Genomic DNA, 26,406 nt, shown 5'->3' with positions numbered 1-26,406 from the left:
ATAATGAAGGCCTCATACTGACAATACTATCAAACACGATCATCTTATCTGTTTGCGTAATTAAAAGGCGAAAAAAGTCAGGTCTTCCTAGACCCTTGTCAGTTAATGTTGGAAAAGGGAGTTAATTTACTGAACCTAAAGGTCTGAAGCCGTTAGAATATCTATGCCCATGTGGGGTTCACTCGAATAGTCCAAGATATCAGTGTAACGGCAAAAATGAAAACATTAATGATTATCAAACAAATAAACTAATGCTAGTAGTGAAAAGTGACGACATGACCATACCTAATATTATTTGCAAAGTTTGTTATAACATTGGTCAACATTGATAAATAAACAAAAGTTGCACTAACTGAACACCCGCAAAGCAAACAATGGCAATTATAGCCAATGAGAAGTATTTTCCTTAATGAAAGGGCCCTGTTATCGCTGCCCTTTTACAGTTGAATTTCAAGTGTGCATTTGCTCGTCTATAAAAGCGCATCATTTGACCAAGCAAATTTTAGTTTAGTGAACTACACAGAACATTCTGGTTTGGGTGATTCATTTTGAGCTAAAAGCAGTTTTAAATAAAAAAAAATTTTAAAAAAGTTTATTTTCGATAAATAAAGAAACTAGTTATAAAAATGGTTATCAAAAATCCGAACAATATCGTTGTGCCCGATTATTTGAACGAGAACTTCTTCGTGGCCGCGCTCGAGGAAGGTTTGCGTGCAATCCAGGTGACGGTTAAAGAATTAACTTTCGAATGGGCCACCAACCCCGGTGATAATTACTGCTCTCGCATCTATCGCATCGCGGTCACCTATGAGCGACTAGTTGACGCTGATGAGCCGCCAGTACAAGAGCAACGGTCGTTAATCGTTAAATCTATACCGGTTCCGGAAGACATACGTTTCCTTGAAGATGTAGGTGTTTTCCTTAAGGAAAAAATGACCTATTTGGATGTATTGCCACGGCTGCAAGTACTTGTGCCGTGTCCGAAATTCGGTGCCATGTTAGTATACCCAAAAAAATTGTGGAACATTTCTCATTAATTTTTTTTTGGAAAACAATTGAATGTGTTAAAATGATTTGCAATTGATTTCTTCATTTGCTTTCTTCTATTCTGCCCAGCTGCTATTATGCAACCAAATCCCCCATTAACACCCTTGTTTTTACTGACTTGAAGTCTGAAGGTTTTCGGGTTGCGCCACGACAGGACCAGCTCGATTGGGCACACTGCGAATTGATCTTGCAACAAACGGCGCGCCTGCATGCCACTTCAATGATTTTAGCCCAGCGAGTAAGTATATTGAAGAGGCCTAAGGAAGAATTTTTTAAACCATTATTTCTCAGTATATAACTGGAGTTATTTAGAAAAGAGCTGCTAGGAATGTAGTGAAGATATCCTTTGTGCAACAAAAACAATTTAAGTGCTCTAAAAGAGTATGGTTTTCAAGGATAATGTGAATTTAAACTGAGATGTGCATGTGTCATTTGGTGTATACAAAAAACCGCGATCGCCATTCACCGTAACGTTGCGTAACAGCATCTTTGAAAAAATACGGTCCAATATACAAACCACACCAAACAGTGCATTTTTCGGGATGAAAATCGAACGAATGTTTTCAATTAAATTTAAATAATTTTCAAAATCTTGACAAATTATACAAATATATATCATCTATAGGATCCCGACATCACCAAACGCTTGGTTGACGGTATGCTGTGCGAGAAGTCTATAATGAAGTCTGATTCCTTTAAGCAAATGTTCGGCGTTATGCTGAAGTACCTGGCCAACAATGCAGCCGAGTGGCCTGGTTTTGAAAAGATCGCACAAAAATTGCACCATTTCAATGATAATTTCAGGAGAATATGCGCACGCTTATCAGATCCTCGTAAAGGCGATCGTTTTGTTGTGATGAATCATGGTGATCTCTCTATTTTAAATATCATGTACGCCTATGATGATCCCAAGCAACCCAAGAAACCAACGCGCGCTATGTTTGTAAGTTCCACTGAAATCCACAACCTTTTCATTTCATTCCATTAATACATTAATGTTTTATGAACTTTAGGTGGATTTCCAACTTAATTTCTGTGGCAGCCCTGGCTGCGATCTCAACTTCTTTCTCAACACTAGTGTACGTTTAAATGTGCTAAAGGATCGACGAGATGATCTCATAAATGTGTATTACAAAACATTCAAGGAGACGTTGGAGTACCTTCATTACGAGAATATACCGACTTTAGAAGATCTAAAGTACGAATTGCGTGCTCGTGAACTTTATGGTCTCTTCGCTACGTTCAGTTTTCTGCCCATGGTTACTATGCCAAAGGAGCTATCTGGAGATAACAGTGTTGAAAATATGATAAACGAGGACAACGTCCGTGCAAAGTACCAAAAACTATTTTCACAAGATAATGTGCAAGCACAGCTAAAGTATGCACTGAAGCGCTTTGATGATTTGGGTGTGTTGGACGAGTTTTAGTTAATGTTTAATATTGGGTACAACTACTTTATGAGTGCTGGGAACATGTAAATATGTATATATTAACGTAGAATATATAAAATTTAAATAAAATCTTTATGTCTAAAGTAATTTCACTAAAAACATATAATACATAGTCATACTACCATATACATACATATATCAGTACTATCATGACAAAGAACATTCAATTCTCCTTTCATTATTTCCTGACCTGTCCCCCTTATCTACTCATATCTTTGTTTCTTATAATTTGTTCAAGTGGTAATAGATCTTCCCTTAATAATTAAATTAAATTATTTTTTCTTTTAAATAATAACGACAAGAACAAATATTTGCACACATTACAACTCATTTGCTAGTACTCGCACTATTAACGACCTAAACTTCTCTTTTCATTCTTTCCTCCTCCCCTACTTGTAGTATACTCATATATTTGTTTCTCATATGATGAGAGTCATAACGGAACCGCTGCGTATTGCAAGACAAGCAAGAAAAGGAGAGATAAGTATAACTTCTCTCTTTCTCTTATTTGTTCGGGAAGCCGCAGTACTCATATGCAGCTTATCAAGTTTTACGCTCAACTTGGCGATCAGCTTTACAACGACGATCCAAACAAATAATATTGCTACAAGCTCGGCTAAACCCATATATACCGCACATCAGTGACTAGAAATACATAATAATTTTTTAGAAATATTTATTATAGATATAAATGTCTGCATAAAATTTCTAAGAATGAGTCATCGGTTCTTTATTTGAACGTTACCTAAGCTGCAAATAAATTTAAAAAGATTTTTGAAGATTTAATTTTTTTAAATAATATAATATTATAAACCAGCTTGCAAGGGCAAAAATTGAAAAAACAAGTCAATAATGAAAACTAAACGAGCATTTCGGCGCGGAATAGCTTTTGTGAATTTCTTCGGAAATGTTGTCTTCCAAAGCCAATGGAATACACTAAACGTAATATTATCTAATGAATGGATTTGACGTTAAACGCCGCTCTATGAAAAAATAGTCAAAAAGGCGTTAAAAATGATCTTGGCAAAAGCCAAAACTTACGGGTCCATTTCTTGAGATGAATTGTTCTCCGAAGTTTTCCCTCAAAATGGCCATAGAATCGCGAGCTGTGTGGCATGTAGCGCCATCTTGTTGAAACCACGTGTCAACCAAGTTCAGTTCTTCCATTTTTGGCAACAAAAAGTTTGTTAGCATTTCGAACGATAGCGATCGCCATTCACCGTAACGTTGCGTCCAACAGCATCTTTCAAAAATACGGTCCAATGATTCCACCAGCGTACAAACCACACCAAACAGTGCATTTTTCGGGATGCATGGGCAGTTTTTTTTGGCCACCAAGATTAAAGACGATTTAACGCCTTTAGTTATTTTTTGTGGGTATGAATACTAAACGTCATAAGATCTCAAAGTGATAACTACAAAATAAAAAGTAAATAGTTCAGTTTTGATTAAAAATATTTTTAATTATTAAATTAACATTACGTCTGATAAGGACTTGGCAACAAGTTGCCCAAAATTGGACTTTGATGGAACCAAGACGCAGCCGCGGTCTATATATATAAAGAAATTATCTTCAAAACGCTTATAACTCGAGAACGCCTCTAACGATTTCGGTGAATAAAAATTCGGACAGGTTTTGCAAATTTTTAAGCGTTTTTTTTGGAAAATTTGCCGAAAAAACAAATTATGAAGAAAATAAATTTTCAAATACGATTTTAAAAGGGAAATAAAAACGAACATCATTTTAAATGCTGGCGCATAACTCAAAAACGCCTGGATCAATTTTGCCAATTCTTTTTTTTAAATGTTCGTTGAGGCTCAAGGATGGCTTTTGTGGCGAAAAAACTTCGAATAATTGCCGGAAAACCCCTAAAAAGAGCCCTTTTCTTTTTCCCATACAAACGAATGAATGCTGTTAGTAACGCTAATGCTCGAGAACAGCTGAACCAATCTTGATCAAATTTTCAGAGGTTGTTCGCTGTGGATCGAGGAAAGTTTAGAAATAAAAAAACCGTATGCTTTTCGTGAGGAAAAGTCGGAAAGTTAGACAATTCCAAAGAGATAACTTTTTTTCATAGAAAATTTTTTTTTTTTCAACTTTTTTCCTTTTGTTTTCGATTGTCAAATTTGTCGTTTGCTTTCTTCATTCCGGTTATTGAAAAAAAAATTATTGGAATTTATTCCGTGAAAACGTTATGTGTGTTTCACACAAAGTGCTCAATTACAGATTGAAATTTGTTACGATACCACAAAGATATCGCGTTCGTTTTGGCATCAACATAAGTATGTATATTGACAGCCCATGGCACATGACCGAGAATTCCCAGGATGCGATGACATATGAATGAAATTATGGATCGCGGGCAATCAGCAAGCGATCGTCACGATGTCAGAGGACAACTTTTCAAACAACAGTTGCGATGTTTTGTAAACTTTATCTTTAAGCAACGTATGTATATGTGGTGCTCTTAGATGCTGAATGTGTTCTGTTGAGTGGCAAAGGAGAGGTTTGCCGCACGCACATATTCTTCTTTGGATGGTGGATGGTGGTTACACTAAATCAAATTGATGAAGTCATTTCTGCGGAAATTCCTGATCCAGAGTTAGAAGCAGAATTATACGAAACCAATATGGTTCATGTACCTTACGGACATCACAATACCACTTCGGTTTGTATGTCTGACAATAAATGTACGAAACATTATCCAGGTGCTTTTCTTTCGGAAACACAAACTGGAAATGATGGATATCCACTTTATCGGCATCGCTCACCAGATAACAATGGCAGAACATTCAGCACTTAATTTAGAAGAGTGAATATCGAAGTTGACAACACATCTACAGTACTATATTCACCATTATTGCCTAATTCACATTCAAAACTTATATCAATGTTAAGTATTGCAGTTTGGTGAAATCGATCAAATGCGTTTGCAAGTCCGTCCCCGAAAGAAATAACTTGGCGGTTATTGACCTTGAACGAAATGAGATCAGCAAATATCAAATGGGTCGCTACGTGTACTGCAATGAAGCGTTATGTAAGATATTTACTTTTGCAATTAATGAACGTTTTCCGACTGTTGTGCTTCTCGCAGTTAATTTGAAGAATGGCCAAAGAGTGTATTTCAACCCAGAGAATATAGTGGAAAACCACCAGCAACAAAATTAACATTGACGATTTTTTTCTCAACTTTCGTCAGTGATCCGTTTGCGAGAACATTGCGCTATTCGAAAATGCCTTGATATTATACGTGGAATGCATCGTCGAAGTAATAGTTACGTAGAAAGCAAGGCAAACCAGTAGATGGACATCCAGGTATGTTCTCAACAAATTAAGACGAGTTTTCACAATCCACCCGAAAAACCCACGATTGCTTCTAACTTCGGTTGCTACTGATTAATGAACGCGGTTCAACTTAATTTGAGTCACTGCGTAGTGTGAATGGTTTCTGAAAAGCATGCCAGCAATTACAATTGCTAGAACAGATGAGGAAGTGCTTGCCCGCGAAACAGATTGGATTTTGAAAAAAAGGCTCAGTGAAAAAAGGAAAGCTGAACTATCTCCTCAGCTTGTGGTTCCAGGCACAAAAATCTCACGACATAATACATATAAAATCAATACATCAGACTCTGATGATTATAGAAAGTTACTTTCAGTGCAACAGAAAATATACTAAATAACATACAAGTAGAAGTGATCAATAGCCACAAAAGCCGATTTATAATGGGTGGTGGTGATATGACCTCTGACCATTCACCAGTATATTTAACAATACACAAAAGTTATTAAGGAACCTTCACTTACGCTAACAAATAAAAACACTGACTGGGAATATTTAAGCAAATGCTATCCAATGTTGATAGTCAAGTAAAAATAAGTTGTAATTCGGAGCTAGATAACGAAATCATGAATTTGACAAATACAATTCTATATGCAACCTGGAGTAGTACACCAATTAAAAAAAACGTCACAGCAGGACATAAGTATACCAAAGAAATTAAGGAAATGGTAGCAGAAGAAGGCCGATTACGCCGAAGGTGGCAACAAACAAGATCTCCATCTGACAAAAGTTGTCTTAACAAATTGTGTAAAAAACTTACCAATAAGATAAAGGCATTTGAAACAAGAAAAAACGTTAACTTTCGGTTGCACCGAAGCTAAATACCCTTCACAGGTGCATTTCCGTTAGTAACTATGTGTTCAGTTTGTATGGAAGCTATATGCTATAGTAATCCGTTCTAAACAAGTTTTTTAGAGATTACATTGTTGCCTTAGAAAATAACATATATCAAATTTCGTGAATATATCTTGTCAAATGTGAAAGTTGTCCATACAAGAACTTGATTCCGATCGTTCAGTTTGTATGGCAGCTATATGCTATAGTTAACCGATCTGAACAATTTCTTTGGAGATTACATTGTTGCCTTAAAAAATAACATATACCAAATTTCGTGAATATATCTTGTCAAATGTGAAAGTTTTTCATACAAGAACTTGATTCCGATCGTTCAGTTTATATGGCAGCTATATGCTATAGTTAACCGATCTGAACAATTTCTTCAAATATTACTCTTTTGCATTAGAAAATAAAATATACCAAATGCCAACTCTTTTTTCCGATCGTTCAGTTTGTATGAAAGTTTTCCATGAACAAAGATTACATTTTGCCTTAAAAAATAACATTCCAAATTTAGTGAATATATCGTCCATACAAGCATTTGATTTTGTTCAGTTTGTATGGCAGCTATATGTTATAGTGGTCCGATATCGGCCGTTCCGACAAATGAGCAGCTTCTAGAGGAGAAAATGACCAACGTTTGCAAAATTTCAAAACGATATCTTAAAAACTGAGAGACTAGTTCGTATATATACAGACAGACGGACAGACAGACAGACGGACATGGCTAAATCGACTCAGCTCGACATACTGATCATTTATATATATACTTTATAGGGTCTCCGACGATTCCTTCTGGATGTTACAAACTTCGTGACAAACTTAATATACCCTGTTCAGGGTATAAATATAACTCTCAGCTATTATCTGAAAAGTTTATCTAACGACCATAGGAATGATTATTGACATTGGAAGCGTACAAACAATTTTTCTCGACCCGCAACTCAACATAATCCAATCAGAAAAGTAGACCACATGGGCCAAGAGCGATATAAAGAAAGCAGATGTTTTTTCGGAACACCCTGAAGGTGTCTTCAAACCATATGAAACTGCTTGCTGTGCGTATTAACAACATAATTGAAGAGAGGAAGCTAATACCGGTGCATCAGTTTGGCTTTCGAAAATATCACACCACTATTGACCAAGTATATAGAATAACTCGAGTCATTGAAAATGTCTTCGAAGAAAAAAAGGTTACAAAATTTTAAAATCATATCTTTGGGACCGTTTTTTCGAATTAAATATAGGGATATGTACTCTGATTTAAAGGAAATAAAAGCTGGTGTTCCTCAGGGTAGTGTGTTAGGACCCATCCTTTACCTACTCTTTACGTGCTATCTACCTCACGATGACAATTGTATTACAGCAACATTTGCGGATGATACTGCGGTTCTGTCTGTCGGCAATACACAAACTCTATTAATTGCAAGACTGCTGAAACATTTAAACAAAATATTTGAATTGACAGCTAAATGGCGAATAAAATTAAACGAAACTAAATCAGAACATATTGATTTCACATTCATCATTACCAGATATATGCCTCTGTACTTAAATGGTGTGCAAATACCACATCACAATACTGCGAAATACCTAGGCATGACCCTGAACACAAAACTTAGATGGAGTGCACATGTCAAAAAGAAAAAAAGAAAATTAAAAATAAAATTCAGAAACATGTATTGGCTATTGGGTAGAAACTCTACATTATCCAGATATAACAAAATTCTAGTCTACAAGCAGGTATTCAGACCAGTTTGGACTTATGGGATTCAACTTTGGGGCTGCTCAAGCTCTAGCATTGTTGCACAAATCCAGCGATTCCAAAAATGTTTTAAGATACGCCGTCAATGCGCCTTTGTATGCTCGCAGTCACAATCTTGAACGCGATCTCGGAATTGACTCAGTTGCTGCATCAATCAACAAATGTGTAAAATTTCATATGGAAAGACTTTCTGACCATCTGAACACTGAAGCTAGGGCTCTCGTCACTCGAAGTAAATGGAAAGAAAGGCTTAAGCGCGAAAAACCCTATCACCTTATACAGCAACAAGACTCTCTGCAATTTATACGCAGAGCACCATTAATTATTTTGTATTATACAATAAGCAAAACAAATTGTTCGTTAGTTTATTTGAAATAAAAAAAAAAAAACAAAAAAAGGAAAAAAGAAAAAGCGGGTCTTTCAACAAAGGTTACAGGGAGTGAATAGTAATAAATTAAGTAACGGTCATGTCGAACTTAGTCTTTACTGAAATAAGTACTTAATCTTATAGTCGAATCAATATTTAGTTGTGCTATAGTCTGCTAATGACGAGAAATACAAAAGGAATTCAAACTAAAAGGTAACGGTTACGGTAACGGTTAGTTATTTTATTTACTATCTTATTAGTTTCATTAAGGATACTTATGAAGCTGAAACGAAATTCTCAAATTCTTTAACTGTGCAACATTCAACATCTTCTGCGGCTGGCAATGTGCAGCATGATCTAAACTCGATTGTCACTTCAAAAAACACTCACACAATGACCACTGCGACTGTGTGCAACAACCAAAATATTGTTGTTGGTTTCTCATGCTACGTTGCGCCTCATGCAGCACAATGTATTTGCTGCTACTAGCTATTTCTCTCGCTGATCAAGATCATTGGGCTTATTGATCGCTATGCAAGATTACAGTCAGCGCTTACTGTCGGCAGAAATAACGGTCTACGGCGCAATGACGTATTAAAAATGTGGTATTTTGCTGTTTTTATACCCTGAACAGGGTATATTAAGTTTGTCACGAAGTTTGTAACACCCAGAAGGAAGCGTCGGAAACCCTATAAAGTACATATATAAATGATCAGTATGTCGAGCTGAGTCGATTTAGCCATGTCCGTCTGTCTGTCTGTCCGTCTGTCCGTCCGTCTGTCTGTATATATACGAACTAGTCCCTCAGTTTTTAAGATATCCTTTTGAAATTTTGCAAACGTTATTTTCTCTTCAAGAAGCTGCTCATTTGTCGGAACGGCCGATATCGGACCACTATATCATATAGCTGCCATATAAACTGAACGATCGGAAACAAGTTCTTGTATGGAAAACTTTCATATTTGCCAATGTATCTTCACTAAATTTGGTATAGATTATTTTCTAAGGCAACAATGCAATTTTCGAAGAAATTGTTCAGATCGGCTTACTAAGCATATAGCTGCCATACAAACCAAATGATCGGAATCAAATGCTGGTATGGAAAACTTTTGCATTTGACAAGATATATTTACAAAATTTGGTATAAATTATTTTCTAAGGCACCAATGTAATCTGTGAAAGGTATATTAGCTTCGGTGCAGCCGAAGATAACATTTTTTCTTGTTTTTTGTTGTGTGTGATATTCCTTGGTCATCCAAGGCACGACGTGGCTATGAACCGATTGCCAATTATTTTTTGTCACCAAAGTGCTAAAGCAATTATTGGTGGCGATAAAAAATTCGTATTGATTTTAACTCTAAATGCCCGCCATGAGGATAAGATAGAACAAAAGTTCTTCTCGCGACAATGTTTTGGCATTATGGAATGCACCCTTTGATATATAAGCAGACTTATAGTTATTCTTTTGGTGTTCACTTATTATTTTCACATTTAACGTTGTCTTGGTTGTATAGACAAAAAACTTATTTAAAAAACTTTGAAAAGTGTTGATGAGTTTACAATCCTTAGCCAAATATAAATCCCGGTTGATTCCGATTACTATCGCGTCGTGTTTTTTCATTTCATGGCATAGCAGGATAGATGGCATAGCAGGATAGATACCGAAACGCGAACCCGATTCCCCAATCGATGATGATGGAGCAGACATTCAATTGCCCGACCATGAAGAAGCTCGAATAGCAATTACCCGCCTGAAGAACAACAAAGCGGCGGGGGCCGATGGATTATCGGCCGAGCTATTCAAACACGGCGGCGAAGAACTGATAAGGAGCATGTATCAGCTTCTTTGTACAATATGGTCGGACGAAAGCCTGTCCAACGATTGGAATTTAAGTGTGCTCTGCCCAATCCATAAAAAAGGAGACCCCACAATCTGCGCCAACTACCCTGGGATTAGCCTCCTCAACATCGCATATAAGGATCTATCGAGCGTATTGTGTGAAAGATTAAAGCCCACCGTCAACAAACTGATTGGACCTTACCATTGTGGCTTCAGACCTGGAAAATCAACAACCGACCAGATATTCACCATGCGCCAAATCTTGGAAAAGACCCGTGAAAGGAGAATCGACACACACCACCTCTTCGTCGATTTCAAAGCTGCTTTCGACAGCACGAAAAGGAGCTGCCTTTATGCTCCGAAAAACTAATACGGCTGTGTAAACTGACGTTGATCAACACACAAAGCTCCGTCAGGATCGGGAAGGACTTCTCCGAGCCGTTCGATACCAAACGATATTTCAAACAAGGCGACTCCCTATCGTGTGACTTCTTCAACCAGCTATTGATATCATCGGCCTCAACACCCGCGCCGTTAGTTCTGCCTTCTCCAGACTGGACAAGAAAGCACAGAAAATGGATTTGGCAGTGAACGAGGGCAAGACGAAATATCTTCTGTCATCAAACAAACAGTCGTCGCACTCGCGACTTGGCTCTCACGTCACAGTTGACTGTCATAACTTTGAAGTTGTAGATAATTTTGTCTATTTAGGAACCAGCGTAAACACCACCAACAATGTTAGCCTGGAAATCCAACGCAGGATTGCTCTTGCCAACAGGTGCTACTTCGGACTGAGTAGGCAATTGAAAAGTAAAGTCCTCTCTTGACGAACAAAAACCAAACTCTATAAATCGCTCATAATTTCCGTCCTGCTCTACGAGTATGGTGCAGAGGCTTGGACGATGACAGAAACCGATGAGTCGACGTTACGAGTTTTCGAGAGAAAGGTTCTGCGAAAGATTGATGGTCCTTTGCGCATTGGCCAAGGCGAATATCGCATTCGATGGAACATTGACATTGACATAGTTCAGCGAATTAAAAGACAGTGGCTACACTGGCTAGGTAATGTTTTCCGAATGGACGAAAACACTCCAGCTCTGAAAGTATTCGACGCAGTACCCGCCAGGGGAAGCAGAGGAAGAGGAAGACCTCCACTCCGTTGGAAAGACTGAGTGGAGAAGGGCCTGGCTTCGCTTAGAATATCCAATTGGCGCCACGTAGCGAAAAGAAGAAACGACTGGCGCGCTGTTGTTAACTCGGCTATAATCGCGTAAGCGGTGTCTACGCCAATTGAGAAGAAGAAGAGCAACTACGCTGTTTGAGATATATCATTTGCTGGTATTGGATTAAAGTAGAGGGGATAAAGAAAAGTTTCCTCGGTTTAAAAGTGAAAAAGGATTTTACATTATTTTATCTTTCGACTAGGTGTCAAAGATGGACTAAAGGAAATCAACGGCTAACTACAACGCTTAGGGGAATTAAGGTGTATTTTAGTCTTGAACTAACAAAATCGATTTTGTGATGGTTTATATTTTTCAAGTTTAACTAAATTTTCAACAAGAAGGCCACGATTTGTCAGGTTCTGCTGGACTGATTTACCGAATATTTTAAAATTATGTATGTTCTTTATACAAAAGACCTCTCTATGTCCGGAACTAGCCATATCCGCAAATTTCAATTTTAACTATTTTTAAAAAATTCGAAACAGTCGAGAGAAGTATAAAAAAAATGTTTGCTTCATCAGCTGCTAGGTTTTTGAAATTTTCAACTTTTAAAAATATGAATTTTTATGTGAAGGCCGTTATAGCTGCTGATAGATACAAAAAAACGACTATCTTATCAAATACTTAAAGTGTTACTAACGGCTATTTGAGGAATTAGAAGCTTTATTGGTCTTCCTAGACACTTGTGAGCAAAGGTCAGAAATACGAATTAATTCACCAAAACTAAAAGCCTTATGCCGTTAGAATATACATATATGCAGATGTAGGGTGTCATTATACCGGCAAAAATGAAAATATCAAACAAATAAACTAATGAAAATGAAAAGTGATGAGATGATCGTAACTACTATTATTTGTCAAAGTGTGTTATAACATTGGTCAATATAGATAACAACTGAAGTGATCGATTGCTCATAAATTAGCACTCACACTCAATCTATGAGAAATGAGAAGTATTTTCTTTAATGAAAGGGCCCTGTTATCGCTGCCCTTTTATAGCTGAATTGCAAGTGTGCATTTGCTCCTCTATAAAAGCGCATCATTTGACCAAGCAAATTTTAGTTTAGTGAACTACACAGAACATTCTGGTTTGGGTGATTCATTCGGAGCTGAAAGCTGTTACAAATAAAAATTAAAAAAAAATTATTTTCGCTAAATAAAGAAACTATAAAAATGGTTATCAAAAATCCGAACAATATAGTTGTGCCCGATTATTTGAACGAGAACTTCTTCGTGGCCGCGCTCGAGGAAGGTTTGCGTGCAATTCAGGTGACGGTTAAAGAAGTAACTTTCGAATGGGCCACCAACCCCGGTGATAATTACTGCTCACGCATCTATCGCGTTGCAGTCGCCTATGAGAGTCTAGTTGACGCTGATGAGCCACCAGTACAAGAGCAACGGTCGTTAATCGTTAAATCTATACCGGTTTCGAAAGACACCCGTTTCCTTGAAGATTTAGGTGTTTTTCTTAAGGAAAAAATTACCTTTTTGGATGTATTGCCACGGCTGCAAGTACTTGTGTCGTGTTCGAATCTCGGTGCCACGTTAGTATACCCAATAAAATTGTGGAACATTTCTCATTAACTTTTTTTTTTGGAAAACAATTGAATGTTTTAAAATGATTTTAAATATTTTCGGGTATTCTCAATTATGATTTCTTCTAATCTGTTTAGCTGCTTATACGCAAACAAATCACCAATTAACTCTCTTGTGCTTACTGACTTGAAGTCTGAAGGTTTTCGGGTTGCGCCACGACAGGACCTGCTCGATTGGGCACACTGCGAGTTGATCTTGCAACAAACGGCGCGCCTGCACGGCACTTCAATGATTTTAGCCCAGCGAGTAAGTGTATTGAAGAAGCCTAAGTAAGCATTTTTATACCATTATTGTTCAGTATATAACGGGAGTTATTCAGAAAAGAGCTGCTGGAAATGTAGTGCAGATATGCTTTGTGCAACAAAAACAATTCAATTGATCCAAAATAGTAGGGCTTACAATCAGTTAATCTTTTAAAGCAACTAATCTTATTTTAGAAACAATAATAAATATCTGGAAATATATATTTAGTTGCAGTTATAGTTAAAATTTAGATCGTGCAATAGAATGTTTTAATTTTTATGTAATTAATTTACAAAAATCGTGAAAAATCATTAGTATATATATCATCTATAGGATCCCGATATCACCAAACGCTTGGTCGGCGGTTTGCTGAGCGAGAAGCATGTAATGAAGTCTGTTACCTTTAAGCAAATGTTTAGTATTCCCTTGAAGTACTTAGCCAACAATGCAGCCGAGTGGCCCGGTTTTGAAAAGATCGCACAAAAATTGCACCATTTCAATGATAATTTCAAGATCATATGCGCACGCTTAGCAGATCCTCGTAAAGGCGATCGTTTCGTTGTGATGAATCATGGTGATCTCACTGTTTTAAATATGATGTACGCCTATGATGATCCCAATCAACCCAAGAAACCAACGCGCGCTATTTTTGTAAGTTCCACTGAAATCCAGAACTTTTTATTTCATTCCATTAATACATTAATATTTTATGAACTTTCAGGTGGATTTCCAACTTAATTTCTATGGCAGCCCTGGCTGCGATCTCAATTTCTTTCTCAACACTAGTGTACGTCTAAATGTGCTAAAGGATCGACGAGACGATCTTATAAATGTGTATTATAAAACATTCAAGGAGACGTTGGAGTACCTTCATTACGAGAATATACCGACTTTAGATGATCTAAAGTACGAACTGCGTGCTCGTGAACTTTATGGTCTTTTCGGTTTGTTCGGTTTTCTACCCTTAATTACTATGCCAAAGGAGCTATCTGGAGATAACAGTGTTGAAAATATGAGAGTTGAGGAGAAAGTCCGTGAAAAGTACCAAAAACTATTTGCACAAGATAATGTACAAGCCCAGCTAAAGTATGCACTGAAGCGCTTTGATGATTTGGGTGTGTTGGATGAGTTTTAGTTAATGTTTGATATTGGGTACAACTACTTTATGTTGAATGCCATACATCCAAATCGGCTTTATCACTACATTATATAAAAGCACTTTGTTGTCTAGGCTAAGTTTGGAGTTTTTATTTAATAGTCAATTTAAATTTGCAGCTCTTATCTTTATGTAAGTTATTTCACTGGATATATCTTTTCTGCACGTAAGTCTTCTATCGAAGTGAATACTGAATACCAAGATATGTTACTTCGTTCGCTTGGGGTACTAAACTATTGTTTATTTTTACTGCCGGACACATTTGTGGTCTTAGCGCAAACTTAACATGCTTACACTTGTTTTTGTTTTTTTTTTGATGAGATGTTTCTGTCTTTTTTTTGGTGAGATGTGGGGGGAAAATCTTCGAAAGACATCCGCTGGGGTTTGCTGACACCCAGAGCGCTGCAGTCTAGCAGGTAGCTGCCGATGAAGTCACGAAAAAGCTTCTCAAGTTGAGTAGCGATATTCGGGACAAGATTTTGCCTTTTAGTTGCGTTTTTGGCAACCTCGGCGTAGGGGAAAGGGGATCCCTGCCGTTGCGGTTAGAGTTGGGATTGTGGTGTGGTTTGTGCTGGGGGGCGGGTGGCTCTTTGTAGGAGAGCCTTTGAGGTATTCTGGGCCTTTTTTGGAGGTTCGGGTTGGTGTTTTTTGAGGTCTTTAGAGCAACCCCGATAGGTAGCGCGATGTGGGCTCTTGCCGTGGAAGCAGGTGGGCTTCGCGTTTTTTTGCTCTTTGAGAGCGCAGAATGCCGTATTATGAGAGCGACCGCAGAAGGCGCAGGCCAAGGGAGCAGTAGTTTGACGTGTGGGCGAAATTAAGGCAGTGGAAGCATTGCGATAGCCTTAGCCTTTCGTTTGGCCTCTACTTTGACGATGAGGTCATCGATTACTTTAAGTCAAAAATCGTCTTCGCTGAAGAGTGCGAAGGGTCGAGGTTGACCGTTATTAGGGGCCATATTGTTGGGACCTTGCGCATGCGGTTAATGCTCTTCACCGCTGGATTTTTCATCCTCAATTCACTGAGGATGGTTTGGTCATCGAGGCATTCGAGGATGCCTCTGATGACGACAGTCTGGCCTTTGTTCTGATGGAGCTGGTTGGTTGTGTAAGGGATTTCATGCTTTTCCAGCGCAGATGTAAGCTGCCGAAACCCGTCAACTGTTTCGGGATAAACAGTGATGGCTTCAGAGACCACTTTGGCGGATCTGATTTTTATGTCTGCCTTGCGCAGACCAGAGCTTATCTGCTCCCACGATTCCATTTTGAGGATTCGGATAGGAGGAGGGCTTTTCTCCTTAGGGGGGACTAGGTCCTCGCTCTCATCGGAAGAGGTTGATGACAGGAAGTCATCAATTATGAGAGTTTCAGGGGGGATGTGGTGCGGCGCCGCTTTCGCTTTTCCCGTTTGGGTTCTTCCCGTCTGGGGTTTTCCCGCTTGGGGTTTTCCCGTTTTTCCCGTCATTGGGTGGATCAATGCTCATTTGAGTATTTTCGGGAGAGGGGGAGGTGGTAGCGTCGTTGGACGCGTCCGCAAAAGTTGAGGTTAATACATTGTTGGAAGATTGTTGGAAGATCTGCTGTTTATATGATGTATAGTGTTGGACCTAAAACACTGAACTGTGGTACACCTGCCCTTATCTGTTGTTCATCAGATATGAAATCTCCCACTTTTTCCATAAATTTTCCATTTTTTTAAATAAGACTTCAATGTTTTATATAATTCTTCTGCCATGGAGACGGTTGTGTTAAGGTTTATTTATCAAGATAATCTGCGACTTTTTCCATGAATTAGGACAATATCCCAGATTAAGAATTGCTTTGAAGAGCAAAGAGAGCACTGCTACGGCAATATTTGGTAACTCAATTAGCATTTTTGGGGTAATATTATCATGTCCTGGTGACTTTTTTGGGTTAAGTTCTTTTATTATTCTAGTAACTTCAGAAGTAGAAGTCCTAATTGACCCAAGCGACTCGTAAGCGGTATTGGGCAAGGTTGACAGCTTAAAGTTGTTCTTTGGGCAATTGGGCTGAAATACCTTTTCTAGGTGATTTGCAAAGCAATTTGCCTTATCCTCATCACTACGTTCCCGATTACCATTCAGCTGGCATGTTGGAATATACTAGTGGCTTCAAAGACTTTTGGGCTTTCCAAAGGGAGTTTTGCTTGCTAAATTTGAACACAGTTTCTTCATTTAATTTTCAGTGTTGTGTTCTTCCTTCGCGTTTAAGCGCTTTTTTTAACTTTCGTACAGCAGATTTTAGTTGAAGCTGAGTGGAAGGGGAGCGATTTAACTGCCATTCACGTCATTATTGGTGATCTTTCTATAACCAACTAGTTTATTGTTTCTTTTTGGTGTTGCCAATACAGCTGCATTAGTTATTACGTCATTAAATTCTCTTATACTTTCATCAATGTCTCTTCCAGTATTTATTTTGCAATCAATATTGATGTGGCTGCTGATATACTTTCTATACTTCAACCAGTTAGTATGTGATGTTAGACAAACTTTTAGCTCAAATATCATGGGCTGTTCGTATAGCTTTATTAGTAGAGGAGAATGATCAGATGATAAGTCTGTACATGTATCAGCTGTCATAAGCGATCTATCTATATTTTTGACTTCAGCAAAATCTATTTAGTCCGGTATTTTTTTTCTATCACTTGGCCAGTATGTCGGCTTACCAGGAGATATTATATCCAGCTTATTATGCTTATTCATAATAATGTACGAAAGCTGTCCTTTCGAATTAATAAGTCGTGAGCCCCAGTACGTGTGTTTTCCGTTGTAATCTCCACCTGCTAGAAATCTTTGACCTAGTGTTCCGAAAAAGTCTTTAAATTCGCTATCCGTCATTTTAGAAGGAGGTGGACAGTATATAGCCGTATGGTTTAAGTCAAAACCCCGATTTTTTAGTGATATTGTTGCAGCTTGTAACTGTGGTGTAGCATGAGATTCTAGAGCATAGTTGTTTAAACAATTTCTAATCAACACTGCCGTGCCACCATGCGATTTCCATAAAACTTTTTTCAGTGTAGGAATGAATTTTTGCTTCATCTATATTGCCTTTTTTCAAAGGCACTATATGAAAATTGTTAGTAGCTATGTACAATTTCACTTAATCTCGCAACAAGAGGATTACCGCTACGCTCGCGCAAATATATTGGAGGTGGTTTGGCATTAACGACTGTGGTGGTACCCTTCGCATCGTCGTCTGAACCATTGCTTAGTATGGCAAATCTGTTGTCATTTAAAACTTCCGTTTTATTTTTATTTGGTGTGACTTGGAAGGAAGGGTTGACAAAGCTGAAGTAGGCATTTAAGGAATGCCAACGGTCTTGCTGATGAGGCTGCAAAGCACTCATTATTCTTTGTTTGATTTGTTTTTTTGTTTTCTCTTTTTGATTCGTACACTATTTGTTTATGTTTATTATTATTAATTTGTGTGCACTGTTTTTATGTTTGTTTACATTTTAATAAATTGCTTTTTTGTTTTACTTTTTGCTTGATTATTATTATTATTTTTTATTTTTTTGCAAAGACAGAATTCACGGAGCGAATTAAATAAAAATAGTGAACGGACGTTGAACACTCTCTTTCAGAATTAAAGTGTGATAGAATAATATTCAATAAATTCAAAATTTTTAATATTTACAACAATTAAATTCAAAAACTTGTTTCTGTACAAAAGTGCTTTTTACGGAGATTGCCTGGAAGTTGAAGTGCGGTGAGATGATCGAGTGGATGGGCTGTTACACCTACTAAAAGTTTCCCAGTGGATGTAAAACAACTTATTATAATTTTTTCTTATTAGACTTTGACCAGCAAGAGCGAATCTGAAAAGTCACTAACTAATGTAAGTTTTATTTATCTAATGCGGTAAACAATTATATTTGCGTTATTTAGAGTTAAGCTTTTACCTGCATTAGATCAGCCTAGTAGTATACACCGAAATTGGTAAATGTTTTATCTAATAGTTGGAATATAGTTATTTTTACAAATATTGGCTCATGATGAAAAATGTCCGAACGCCTCTACCTGGTGATGGCCAAATATCCGAAAACCCCAAAACTACGACAAATAAACTAATTCATTATGAAACAATTATAAACCAACAATCCAGGCAGTTGGAAACGTTAGAGCAATTATGCACCGAATTAAAGTAAGAGATAGTATTTCTCAAAGCCGAAAATCAGAAGTTAAAAACAAAGAATCTAAGTCCTAGAAATAACGAAATAAGTGCTGAATTGTATGCAACAGATGAGGAACAGCTTGCCCGCGAAACAGATAGCATCTTGAAAAAAAGGCCCAGTAAAACAGGAAAGCTGAACTATCTCCTCAGTTTGTGGTTCCAGCTACATCAAATAGCATAAAAGAAGTCGAAAGAAATCAAACAGAAACAAAAATCTCATGACCTCCTCTAATAATATATAAAATTACGAATGATGAGGCAAGAAAAGCATTTACTATTAAGCTTATAAATAATAATACGTATAAAATTAATACATCTGATGACTATAGAAAGTTAACCAAGAACTGTCTACACAGAATTAACCATGGTTTTCTTATGAAAATTAGCAACCTCGACCAATTAAGGTAATCGTTAAAAATGTACGAGCCAGAGGCTATTATATTAGACCTTCTTAGGAAGGGATTCAAACCTATAAACGCAATCAAGAAACTGAAGTGGAAAACGAAAGAGCCATTACATCTGTTTCTTCTTGCTTTCGATGCAACAGAAAATATAAATAACATACATGTATATGGAATAAAAACTATATTGCATTCCTTTGCTGTCATTGAGGCCGTAAAGCAGTTAAAGCTCATACCACAATGAAAATTGTGTCAATCGTATGGACATACAAGTAGTTGTGCTATGCTCTTGCTTATGACGAGTAATACAAAAGGAATTCAAACTAAAAGCTAACGGTTACGGTAACGTTTCGTTATTTTATTTTCTCTACATTTACATAGTTTCATTAAGGATACTTATGAAGCTAAAACAAAATTCTCAAATTCTTCAACTGTGTAACATTCAACATTATTATCCTTTGTGGCTGGCAATATGCAGCGTGATCTAAACACGATTGTCACTTCGAAAAACACCCACACAATGACCACTGCTGCTGTGTGCAACAACCAATATATTGCTGTTGGTTTCTCGTGCTACTTTGCGTCTCATACAGCAGAATCACTTTGCTGCTTCTACTTATTTCTCTCGCTGATCAAGATTATTGGCGTTAAACAATTCGTATTGGTTTAAGCTCAAATTCCGCCGATGAGGATAAGACAAACAAAAGTACTTCTCGCGACAATGTTTTGGCATTATGGAATGCACCCTTTGATATACATTATAAGCATATTTATAGTTATTCTTTTGCTGTTCACTTATTATTTTCACATTCACATCTAATGTTGTAGTTGTTGTACTGTCAAAAAGCATGTCCCAAAAATGTTTGAAAAGTGTTGATGAGTTTACAATCCTTAGCCAAATATAAATCCCGGTATGGCATAGTATGTACTTGCCTTAGCCTCAAACTCTCGGCTAAAAGTCAAAACTTTTATTTTATGGGCAATTATAACTGAGCTATAATCAGAGAGCAACTACGCTGTTTGGGATATATAATTTGCTGGAAACAAAACGTTTCATTCCGAAATTAATCAATATTGTATCGGACTAAAGGAGAGGGGATAAGGAAAAGTTTCCTCCATTAAAAAGTCAAAAGAGATTTAACATCATTTTATCATTTGACTTGGTGTCAAAGAGGGACTAGAGGAAACCAACGGCTATTACAACGCTTAGGGGAATTAAAGGGTATTTTAGTCTAGAGCTAAAAAAATCGATTTTGTGATTTTTTATATTTGTTAAACTGCATTTTCAACAAGAAGCCCACGATTTGTCAGGTTCTGCTGAACTGAAAATGTTTACTTCATCAGCTGCTAGGTTTTTGAAATTTTCAACTTTTAAAAATATGAATTTTTATTCTACGACTTTGTCCTTTCCTGCCAAATCACTTGGATATCGATACCGAACCACTATATAATGTCGCTCTCAATAAAACTGATTATTGAAACTTTAGATAGAGATCTTTCTATAGCCTTTTACGCTACAAGAAATGCAGCTGTGAATGGCTTTATAGCTGCTGATAGATAGAAAGAAAACGACTATCTTATCAAATAAATACTTAAAGTGTTAATAACAGCTATTTGAGTAATTAGAAGCTTTATTGGTCTTCCTAGACTCTTGTTAACAAAGGTCTAAAACGAGAATCAGTTCACCGACCCTAAAAGCTCTATTCTGTTAGACTACGTATGCACATGTAAGGTGTCATTATAACGGCAAGAATGAAAATATTAGTGATTATCAAGTAAATAAACAAATGCAATTAGTGAAAAGTGATGAGATGACTATAACTACTATTATTTGCCAAAGTGTGTTATAACTTTAGCAAATATTGATAATTAAAAAACAGTTGCATTATCTAAATCCCCGCAAAACAAACAATAGCAGCTACAGCCAATCTATACTCAACTGAAGTGATCTATTGCTCAGTAATTAGCACTCACACTCAATCTATGAGAAATGAGAAGTATTTTCTTTAATGAAAGGGCCCTGTTATCGCTGCCCTTTTATAGCTGAATTTCAAGTGTGCATTTGCTCGTCTATAAAAGCGCATCATTTGACCAAGCAAATTTTAGTTTAGTGAACTGCACAGAACATTCTGGTTTGGGTGATTAATTTTGAGCTAAAAGCTGTTAAATAAAAAAAAAGTTTATTTTCGATAAATAAAGAAACTATAAAAATGGTTATCAAAAATCCGAACAATATTGTTGTGCCCGATTATTTGAACGAGAACTTATTCGTGGCCGCGCTCGAGGAAGGTTTGCGTGCAATCCAGGTGACGGTCAGAGAATTAACTTTCGAATGGGCCACAAACCCCGGGGATAATTATTGCTCACGCATCTATCGCGTTGCAGTCGCCTATGAGCGACTAGTTGACGCTGATGAGCCACCGGTACAAGAGCAACGGTCGTTAATCGTTAAAGCTGTAACGGTTACGAAAGAAACACGTGTTCTTGAAGATTTAGGTGTTTTTCTTAAGGAAAGAATTACCTTTTTGGATGTATTGCCACGGCTGCAAGTACTTTTGCCGTGTCCGAAATTCAGTGCCACGTTAGTATACTTCAAAAAATTGTGGAACATTTCCCATTAATTTTTATACCCAGAACAGGGTATATTAAGTTTGCCACGAAGTTTGTAACACCCAGAAGGAAGCGCCGAAGACACTATAAAGTATATACATATATAAATGATCAGTATGTTGAGCTCTGTCGATTTAGCCATATCCGTCTGTCTGTTTGTATATATACGAACTAGTACCTCAGTTTTTAAGATATCGTTTTGAAATTTTGCAAACATCATTTTCTCTTCAAGAAGCTGCTCATTTGTCAGAACTTCCGATATCGGACCACTATAACATACAGCTGTCATACAAACTGAACCATCAGAATCAACTTTTTATATGGAAAACTTTTTCATTTGACAAGATATATTCACGAAATTTGGTACAGCTTATTTTCTAGGGCAACAATGTAATCGTTGAGGAAATTGTTCAGATCGGTTATCGGTTTTTTTTATTTTTTTGTGTCGTAAAACAATTGAATGTTTTAAAATGATTTTAAAAAATTTCGTTTATTCTCAATTATGATTTCTTCTATTCTTCCCAGCTGCTATTATGCAACCAAATCACCCGTTAACTCTCTTGTTCTTACTGACATGAAGTCTGAAGGTTTTCGGGTTGCGCCACGACAGGACCTGCTCGATTGGGCACACTGCGAATTGATCTTGCAACAAACGGCGCGCCTGCACGGCACTTCAATGATTTTAGCCCAGCGAGTAAGTGTATTGAAGAGGCCTAAGTAAGAATTTTTTTATACCATTATTGCTCAGTATATAACGGGAGTTATTGAGAAAAGAGCTGCTGGAAATGTAGTGAAGATATGCTTTGTGCAACAAAACAATTGAATTGATCTAAAACAGTAGGGTTTTCAATTAGTTAATGTTTTGAAGCAACTAATCTTATTTTAGAAACAATAATAAATATCTGGAAATATATATTTAGTTGCAGTTATAGTTAAAATTTAGATCGTGCAATAGAATTTTTTAATTTTTATGTAAATAATTTACAAAAATCGCGACAAATCATATGTTATATGTAAACATCATCTATAGGATCCCGATATCACCAAACGCTTGGTCGGCGGTTTGCTGTGCGAGAAGTCTATAATAAAGTCTGATGTCCTTAAGCAAATGTTTGGCATTCCCCTGAAGTACTTGGCCAACAATGCAGCCGAGTGGCCCGGATTTGAAAAGATCGCACAAAAATTGCACCATTTCAATGATAATTTCAAGATCATATGCGCTCACTTAGCAGATCATCGTGAAGGCGATCGTTTTGTTGTGATGAATCATGGTGATCTCACTGTTTTAAATATCATGTACGCCTATGATGATCCCAAGCAACCCAAGAAACCAACGCGCGCTATTTTTGTAAGTTCCACTGAAATCCAGAACTTTTTATTTCATTCCATTAATACATTAATGTTTTATGAACTTTTAGGTGGATTTCCAACTTAATTTCTTTGGCAGCCCTGGCTGTGATCTCAACTTCTTTCTCAACACTAGTGTACGTCTAAATGTGCTAAAGGATCGACGAGAAGATCTCATAAATGTGTATTATAAGACATTCAAGGAGACGTTGGAGTACCTTCATTACGAGAATATACCGACTTTAGATGATCTAAAGTACGAACTGCGTGCTCGTGAACTTTATGGTCTTTTCGCTTTGTTCGGTTTTATGCCCATAATTACTATGCCAAAGGAGCTATCCGGAGATAACAGTATTGAAACTATGATAAACGAGGAGAACGTCCGTGAAAAGTACCAAAAACTATTTGCACAAGATAATGTACAAGCTCTGCTAAAGTATGCACTGAAGCGCTTTGATGATTTGGGTGTGTTGGACGAGTTTTAGTTAATTTTTAATATTGGGTACAACTACTTTATGGGTGTTTGGAAATGTTAATATGTACATATGTATTAACATAGAATGTATAAAATTTAAATAAAATCTTTAGACGTGACTCCAGTAAAGTATGTCTAAAGTAATTTCATTAAAAATATCTAATACATATAGTCGTACTACCATCTACATATATCAGCACTATCACGGCAAAGAACATGCAATTCTCCTTTCATTATTTCCTTACCTGTCCCACTTATCTACTTATATCTTTGTTTCTCATAATTTGTTCAAGTGCTAAGAGATCTTTTCTTAATCATTAAATTAAATTATTCTTATCTTTTAAACAATAACGACAAGAACAGATATTTGCACACATTACAACTCATTTACCAGTACTCGTACTATCAACGACCTAAACTTCTCTTGTCATTCTTTCCTTCCCTCTCCTACTTGTAGTATACTCATATATTTGTTTCTCATATGATGAGAGTCATAATGGAACCGCTGCGATTTACAAGCCAAGCAAGAAAATGTTCTATTTTCCTCTCTTTGTCTTATTTGTTCGGAAAGCCGCAGTACTCATATGCAGCTTATCAAGGTTTACTCTCAACTTGGCGATCAGCTTTACTACCGCAACGATTCAAACAAATAATTTTGATACAAGCTCGACTAAACCCATATATACTATACCTCACATCAGTGACTAGAAATATATAATAATAGCCCATAAATTCATAAAAAGATTTTATGATCACATTTGCAATTTTTTGAAATAATACATATTATATGATAAACCACCTTGCAAGGGCAAAAATTAAAAAATAACTCAATAACGAAAATTAAGCGGCAATTATGCATGCGGCGCGGCAAGCTTTTGTGAATAGGGCCGAGGTAAAATTGAGGCACGCCCAGCGCCAACGCGCACACTAAACGTAATATTATCTAATGAATGGATTTAGTTAAACGTCGCTCTATGAGAGAGTCGCAAAAAGAAGTAAAAGATGGAAGGCAAAAGACAACAAATGAGCAACAGATTCTAGCACCTTGACCTTGACTGAAAATGGAAACCCTAGGATTAACAGAATTGTTTTGTAAGAAATGATGGTGCAGGGTGATTTAACGATTTGTGATCTCCTTATTTATAAAAGAAACAAAAATTATTATTTTTTTCAATTCGCAGGTAATAAGACTTTATGTAACATTCTCAAATAAACTATTCAGAGTAAACCACTTATTGCTTTGAGCCTCTTCCTTTTCACCTTTTGAAATTTTCTGGACCATATACCACCACCATATATCACTACCAAATAAGTAAAGGTTTACAACTAAACTCAATCAAAAATATGTAAGTAGAGTTGTCAAGGTCTTACAACTGTATGTGGTATTACCATTTACAACCATAGTACAGTTGCCAATAACATTTTTATTTGACAACTATTTACAAGCAGTTGTTTCATAGACTATCTGTAGTTTTTTTTTAATATTATTGCAAAATTAAAGACGTAAACCGAGATTCTCACATTAATCAGACTTAAAAGTTTTGATACCTCACGGTCACCTTAGTCGATTTTTCTACAGGGGATATAAATACTAAACTAACTATACATAAGATGACTCCAAGTGATAACTACAAAAAGCGTGATTGGAAAAATTTTGTAAATAGTTCAGTTTTGATTAAAAATATTTGTTATTTATAAAAACAACATGTACGACAAAAGGGAAAAATCTGATCTTTAAACAAAGGTTAAAGGGAGTATATATGTAGTCATACATTAAGTAACGGTCATGCGGAATTTAGTCTTTACTGAAATAAATACTTAATTCTATAATCGAGTCAATATTTAGTTGTGCTAGAGTCCGCTAATGACGAGTAATACAAAAGGAATTCAAAATAAACGCTAACGGTTACGGTAACGCTTAATTATTTTAGTTACTATCTTATTAGTTTCATTAAGGATACTTATGAAGCTAAACAAAATACTCAAATTCTTCAACTGTGCAACATTCAGCATTATTATCTTCTGCGGCTGGCAATGATCTAAACTCGATTGTCACTTCAAAAAACACCCACACAATGACCACTGCGACTGTGTGCAACTACCCGTATATTTTTTTTTGTTGCACAATGTCTTTGCTGCCACTAGCTATTTTTCTCGCTGATCAAGATCATTGGCCTTATTGATCGCAATGCAAGATTAAATTCAGCGCTGACTGTCGGCAGAAATAACGGTCTACGGCGAAATCTGTATTGCATGACGTATTAAAAATGTGGTATTTTGCTGTTCTTTTCTATTGTGTGCGATACTCCTCGGTCATCCAAAGCACGACGTGGCTGTAAATCGATTGCCAATATTTTTTGTCTCCAAAGTACTTAAGCAATTATTGGTGGCGATAAAAAATTCGTATTGATTTTTTCGCTAATACTCCGATGAGAATAAGATAGAACAGACATATACGAGAGTACTTCTCGCGACAGTGTTTCGGCATTATGGTATGCTCTCTTTGATATATTGGGT

At 36.7% G+C, this 26,406-nt stretch overlaps 3 protein-coding genes across 6 annotated transcripts; all 3 read left to right on the top strand.

Moving 5' to 3' along the window:
- The first annotated feature begins 461 nt into the window (after window positions 1-461).
- Window positions 462-24,022, top strand: LOC126758640 (uncharacterized). 4 transcript variants are annotated; one of them, XM_050472993.1, is made up of 5 exons: window positions 462-997; window positions 1,117-1,285; window positions 1,673-1,990; window positions 2,061-2,473; window positions 23,900-24,022. In XM_050472993.1, exons 1-5 carry the CDS (start codon window positions 627-629, stop codon window positions 23,901-23,903), a joined length of 1,275 nt encoding a protein of 424 aa, XP_050328950.1. In that variant the 5' UTR covers window positions 462-626; the 3' UTR covers window positions 23,904-24,022. The 4 variants fall into 4 exon arrangements, 3 of the variants coding, with proteins under 3 accessions (XP_050328950.1, XP_050328949.1, XP_050328951.1); XM_050472992.1 differs by lacking the exon at window positions 23,900-24,022 and adding an exon at window positions 14,846-14,946 and having other exon boundaries at window positions 463-997; XR_007666866.1 differs by lacking the exon at window positions 23,900-24,022 and adding an exon at window positions 2,898-3,155 and having other exon boundaries at window positions 466-997; window positions 2,061-2,529.
- LOC126758644 (uncharacterized) lies at window positions 12,895-14,946 on the top strand. The gene is made up of 4 exons (XM_050472998.1): window positions 12,895-13,415; window positions 13,545-13,713; window positions 14,044-14,361; window positions 14,432-14,946. Exons 1-4 carry the CDS (start codon window positions 13,045-13,047, stop codon window positions 14,843-14,845), a joined length of 1,272 nt encoding a protein of 423 aa, XP_050328955.1. The 5' UTR covers window positions 12,895-13,044; the 3' UTR covers window positions 14,846-14,946.
- On the top strand, window positions 21,555-24,022 carry LOC126758642 (uncharacterized). Its single transcript, XM_050472996.1, has 4 exons — window positions 21,555-22,038; window positions 22,593-22,761; window positions 23,098-23,415; window positions 23,486-24,022. Exons 1-4 carry the CDS (start codon window positions 21,668-21,670, stop codon window positions 23,897-23,899), a joined length of 1,272 nt encoding a protein of 423 aa, XP_050328953.1. The 5' UTR covers window positions 21,555-21,667; the 3' UTR covers window positions 23,900-24,022.
- Window positions 24,023-26,406: the final 2,384 nt, after the last annotated feature.

The sequence above is a fragment of the Bactrocera neohumeralis genome, chromosome 5 (genome assembly GCF_024586455.1).
Source record: "Bactrocera neohumeralis isolate Rockhampton chromosome 5, APGP_CSIRO_Bneo_wtdbg2-racon-allhic-juicebox.fasta_v2, whole genome shotgun sequence".
Taxonomy (NCBI): Eukaryota; Metazoa; Arthropoda; class Insecta; order Diptera; family Tephritidae; genus Bactrocera; species Bactrocera neohumeralis.
This window is presented reverse-complemented; position numbering and strand designations above follow the sequence as displayed.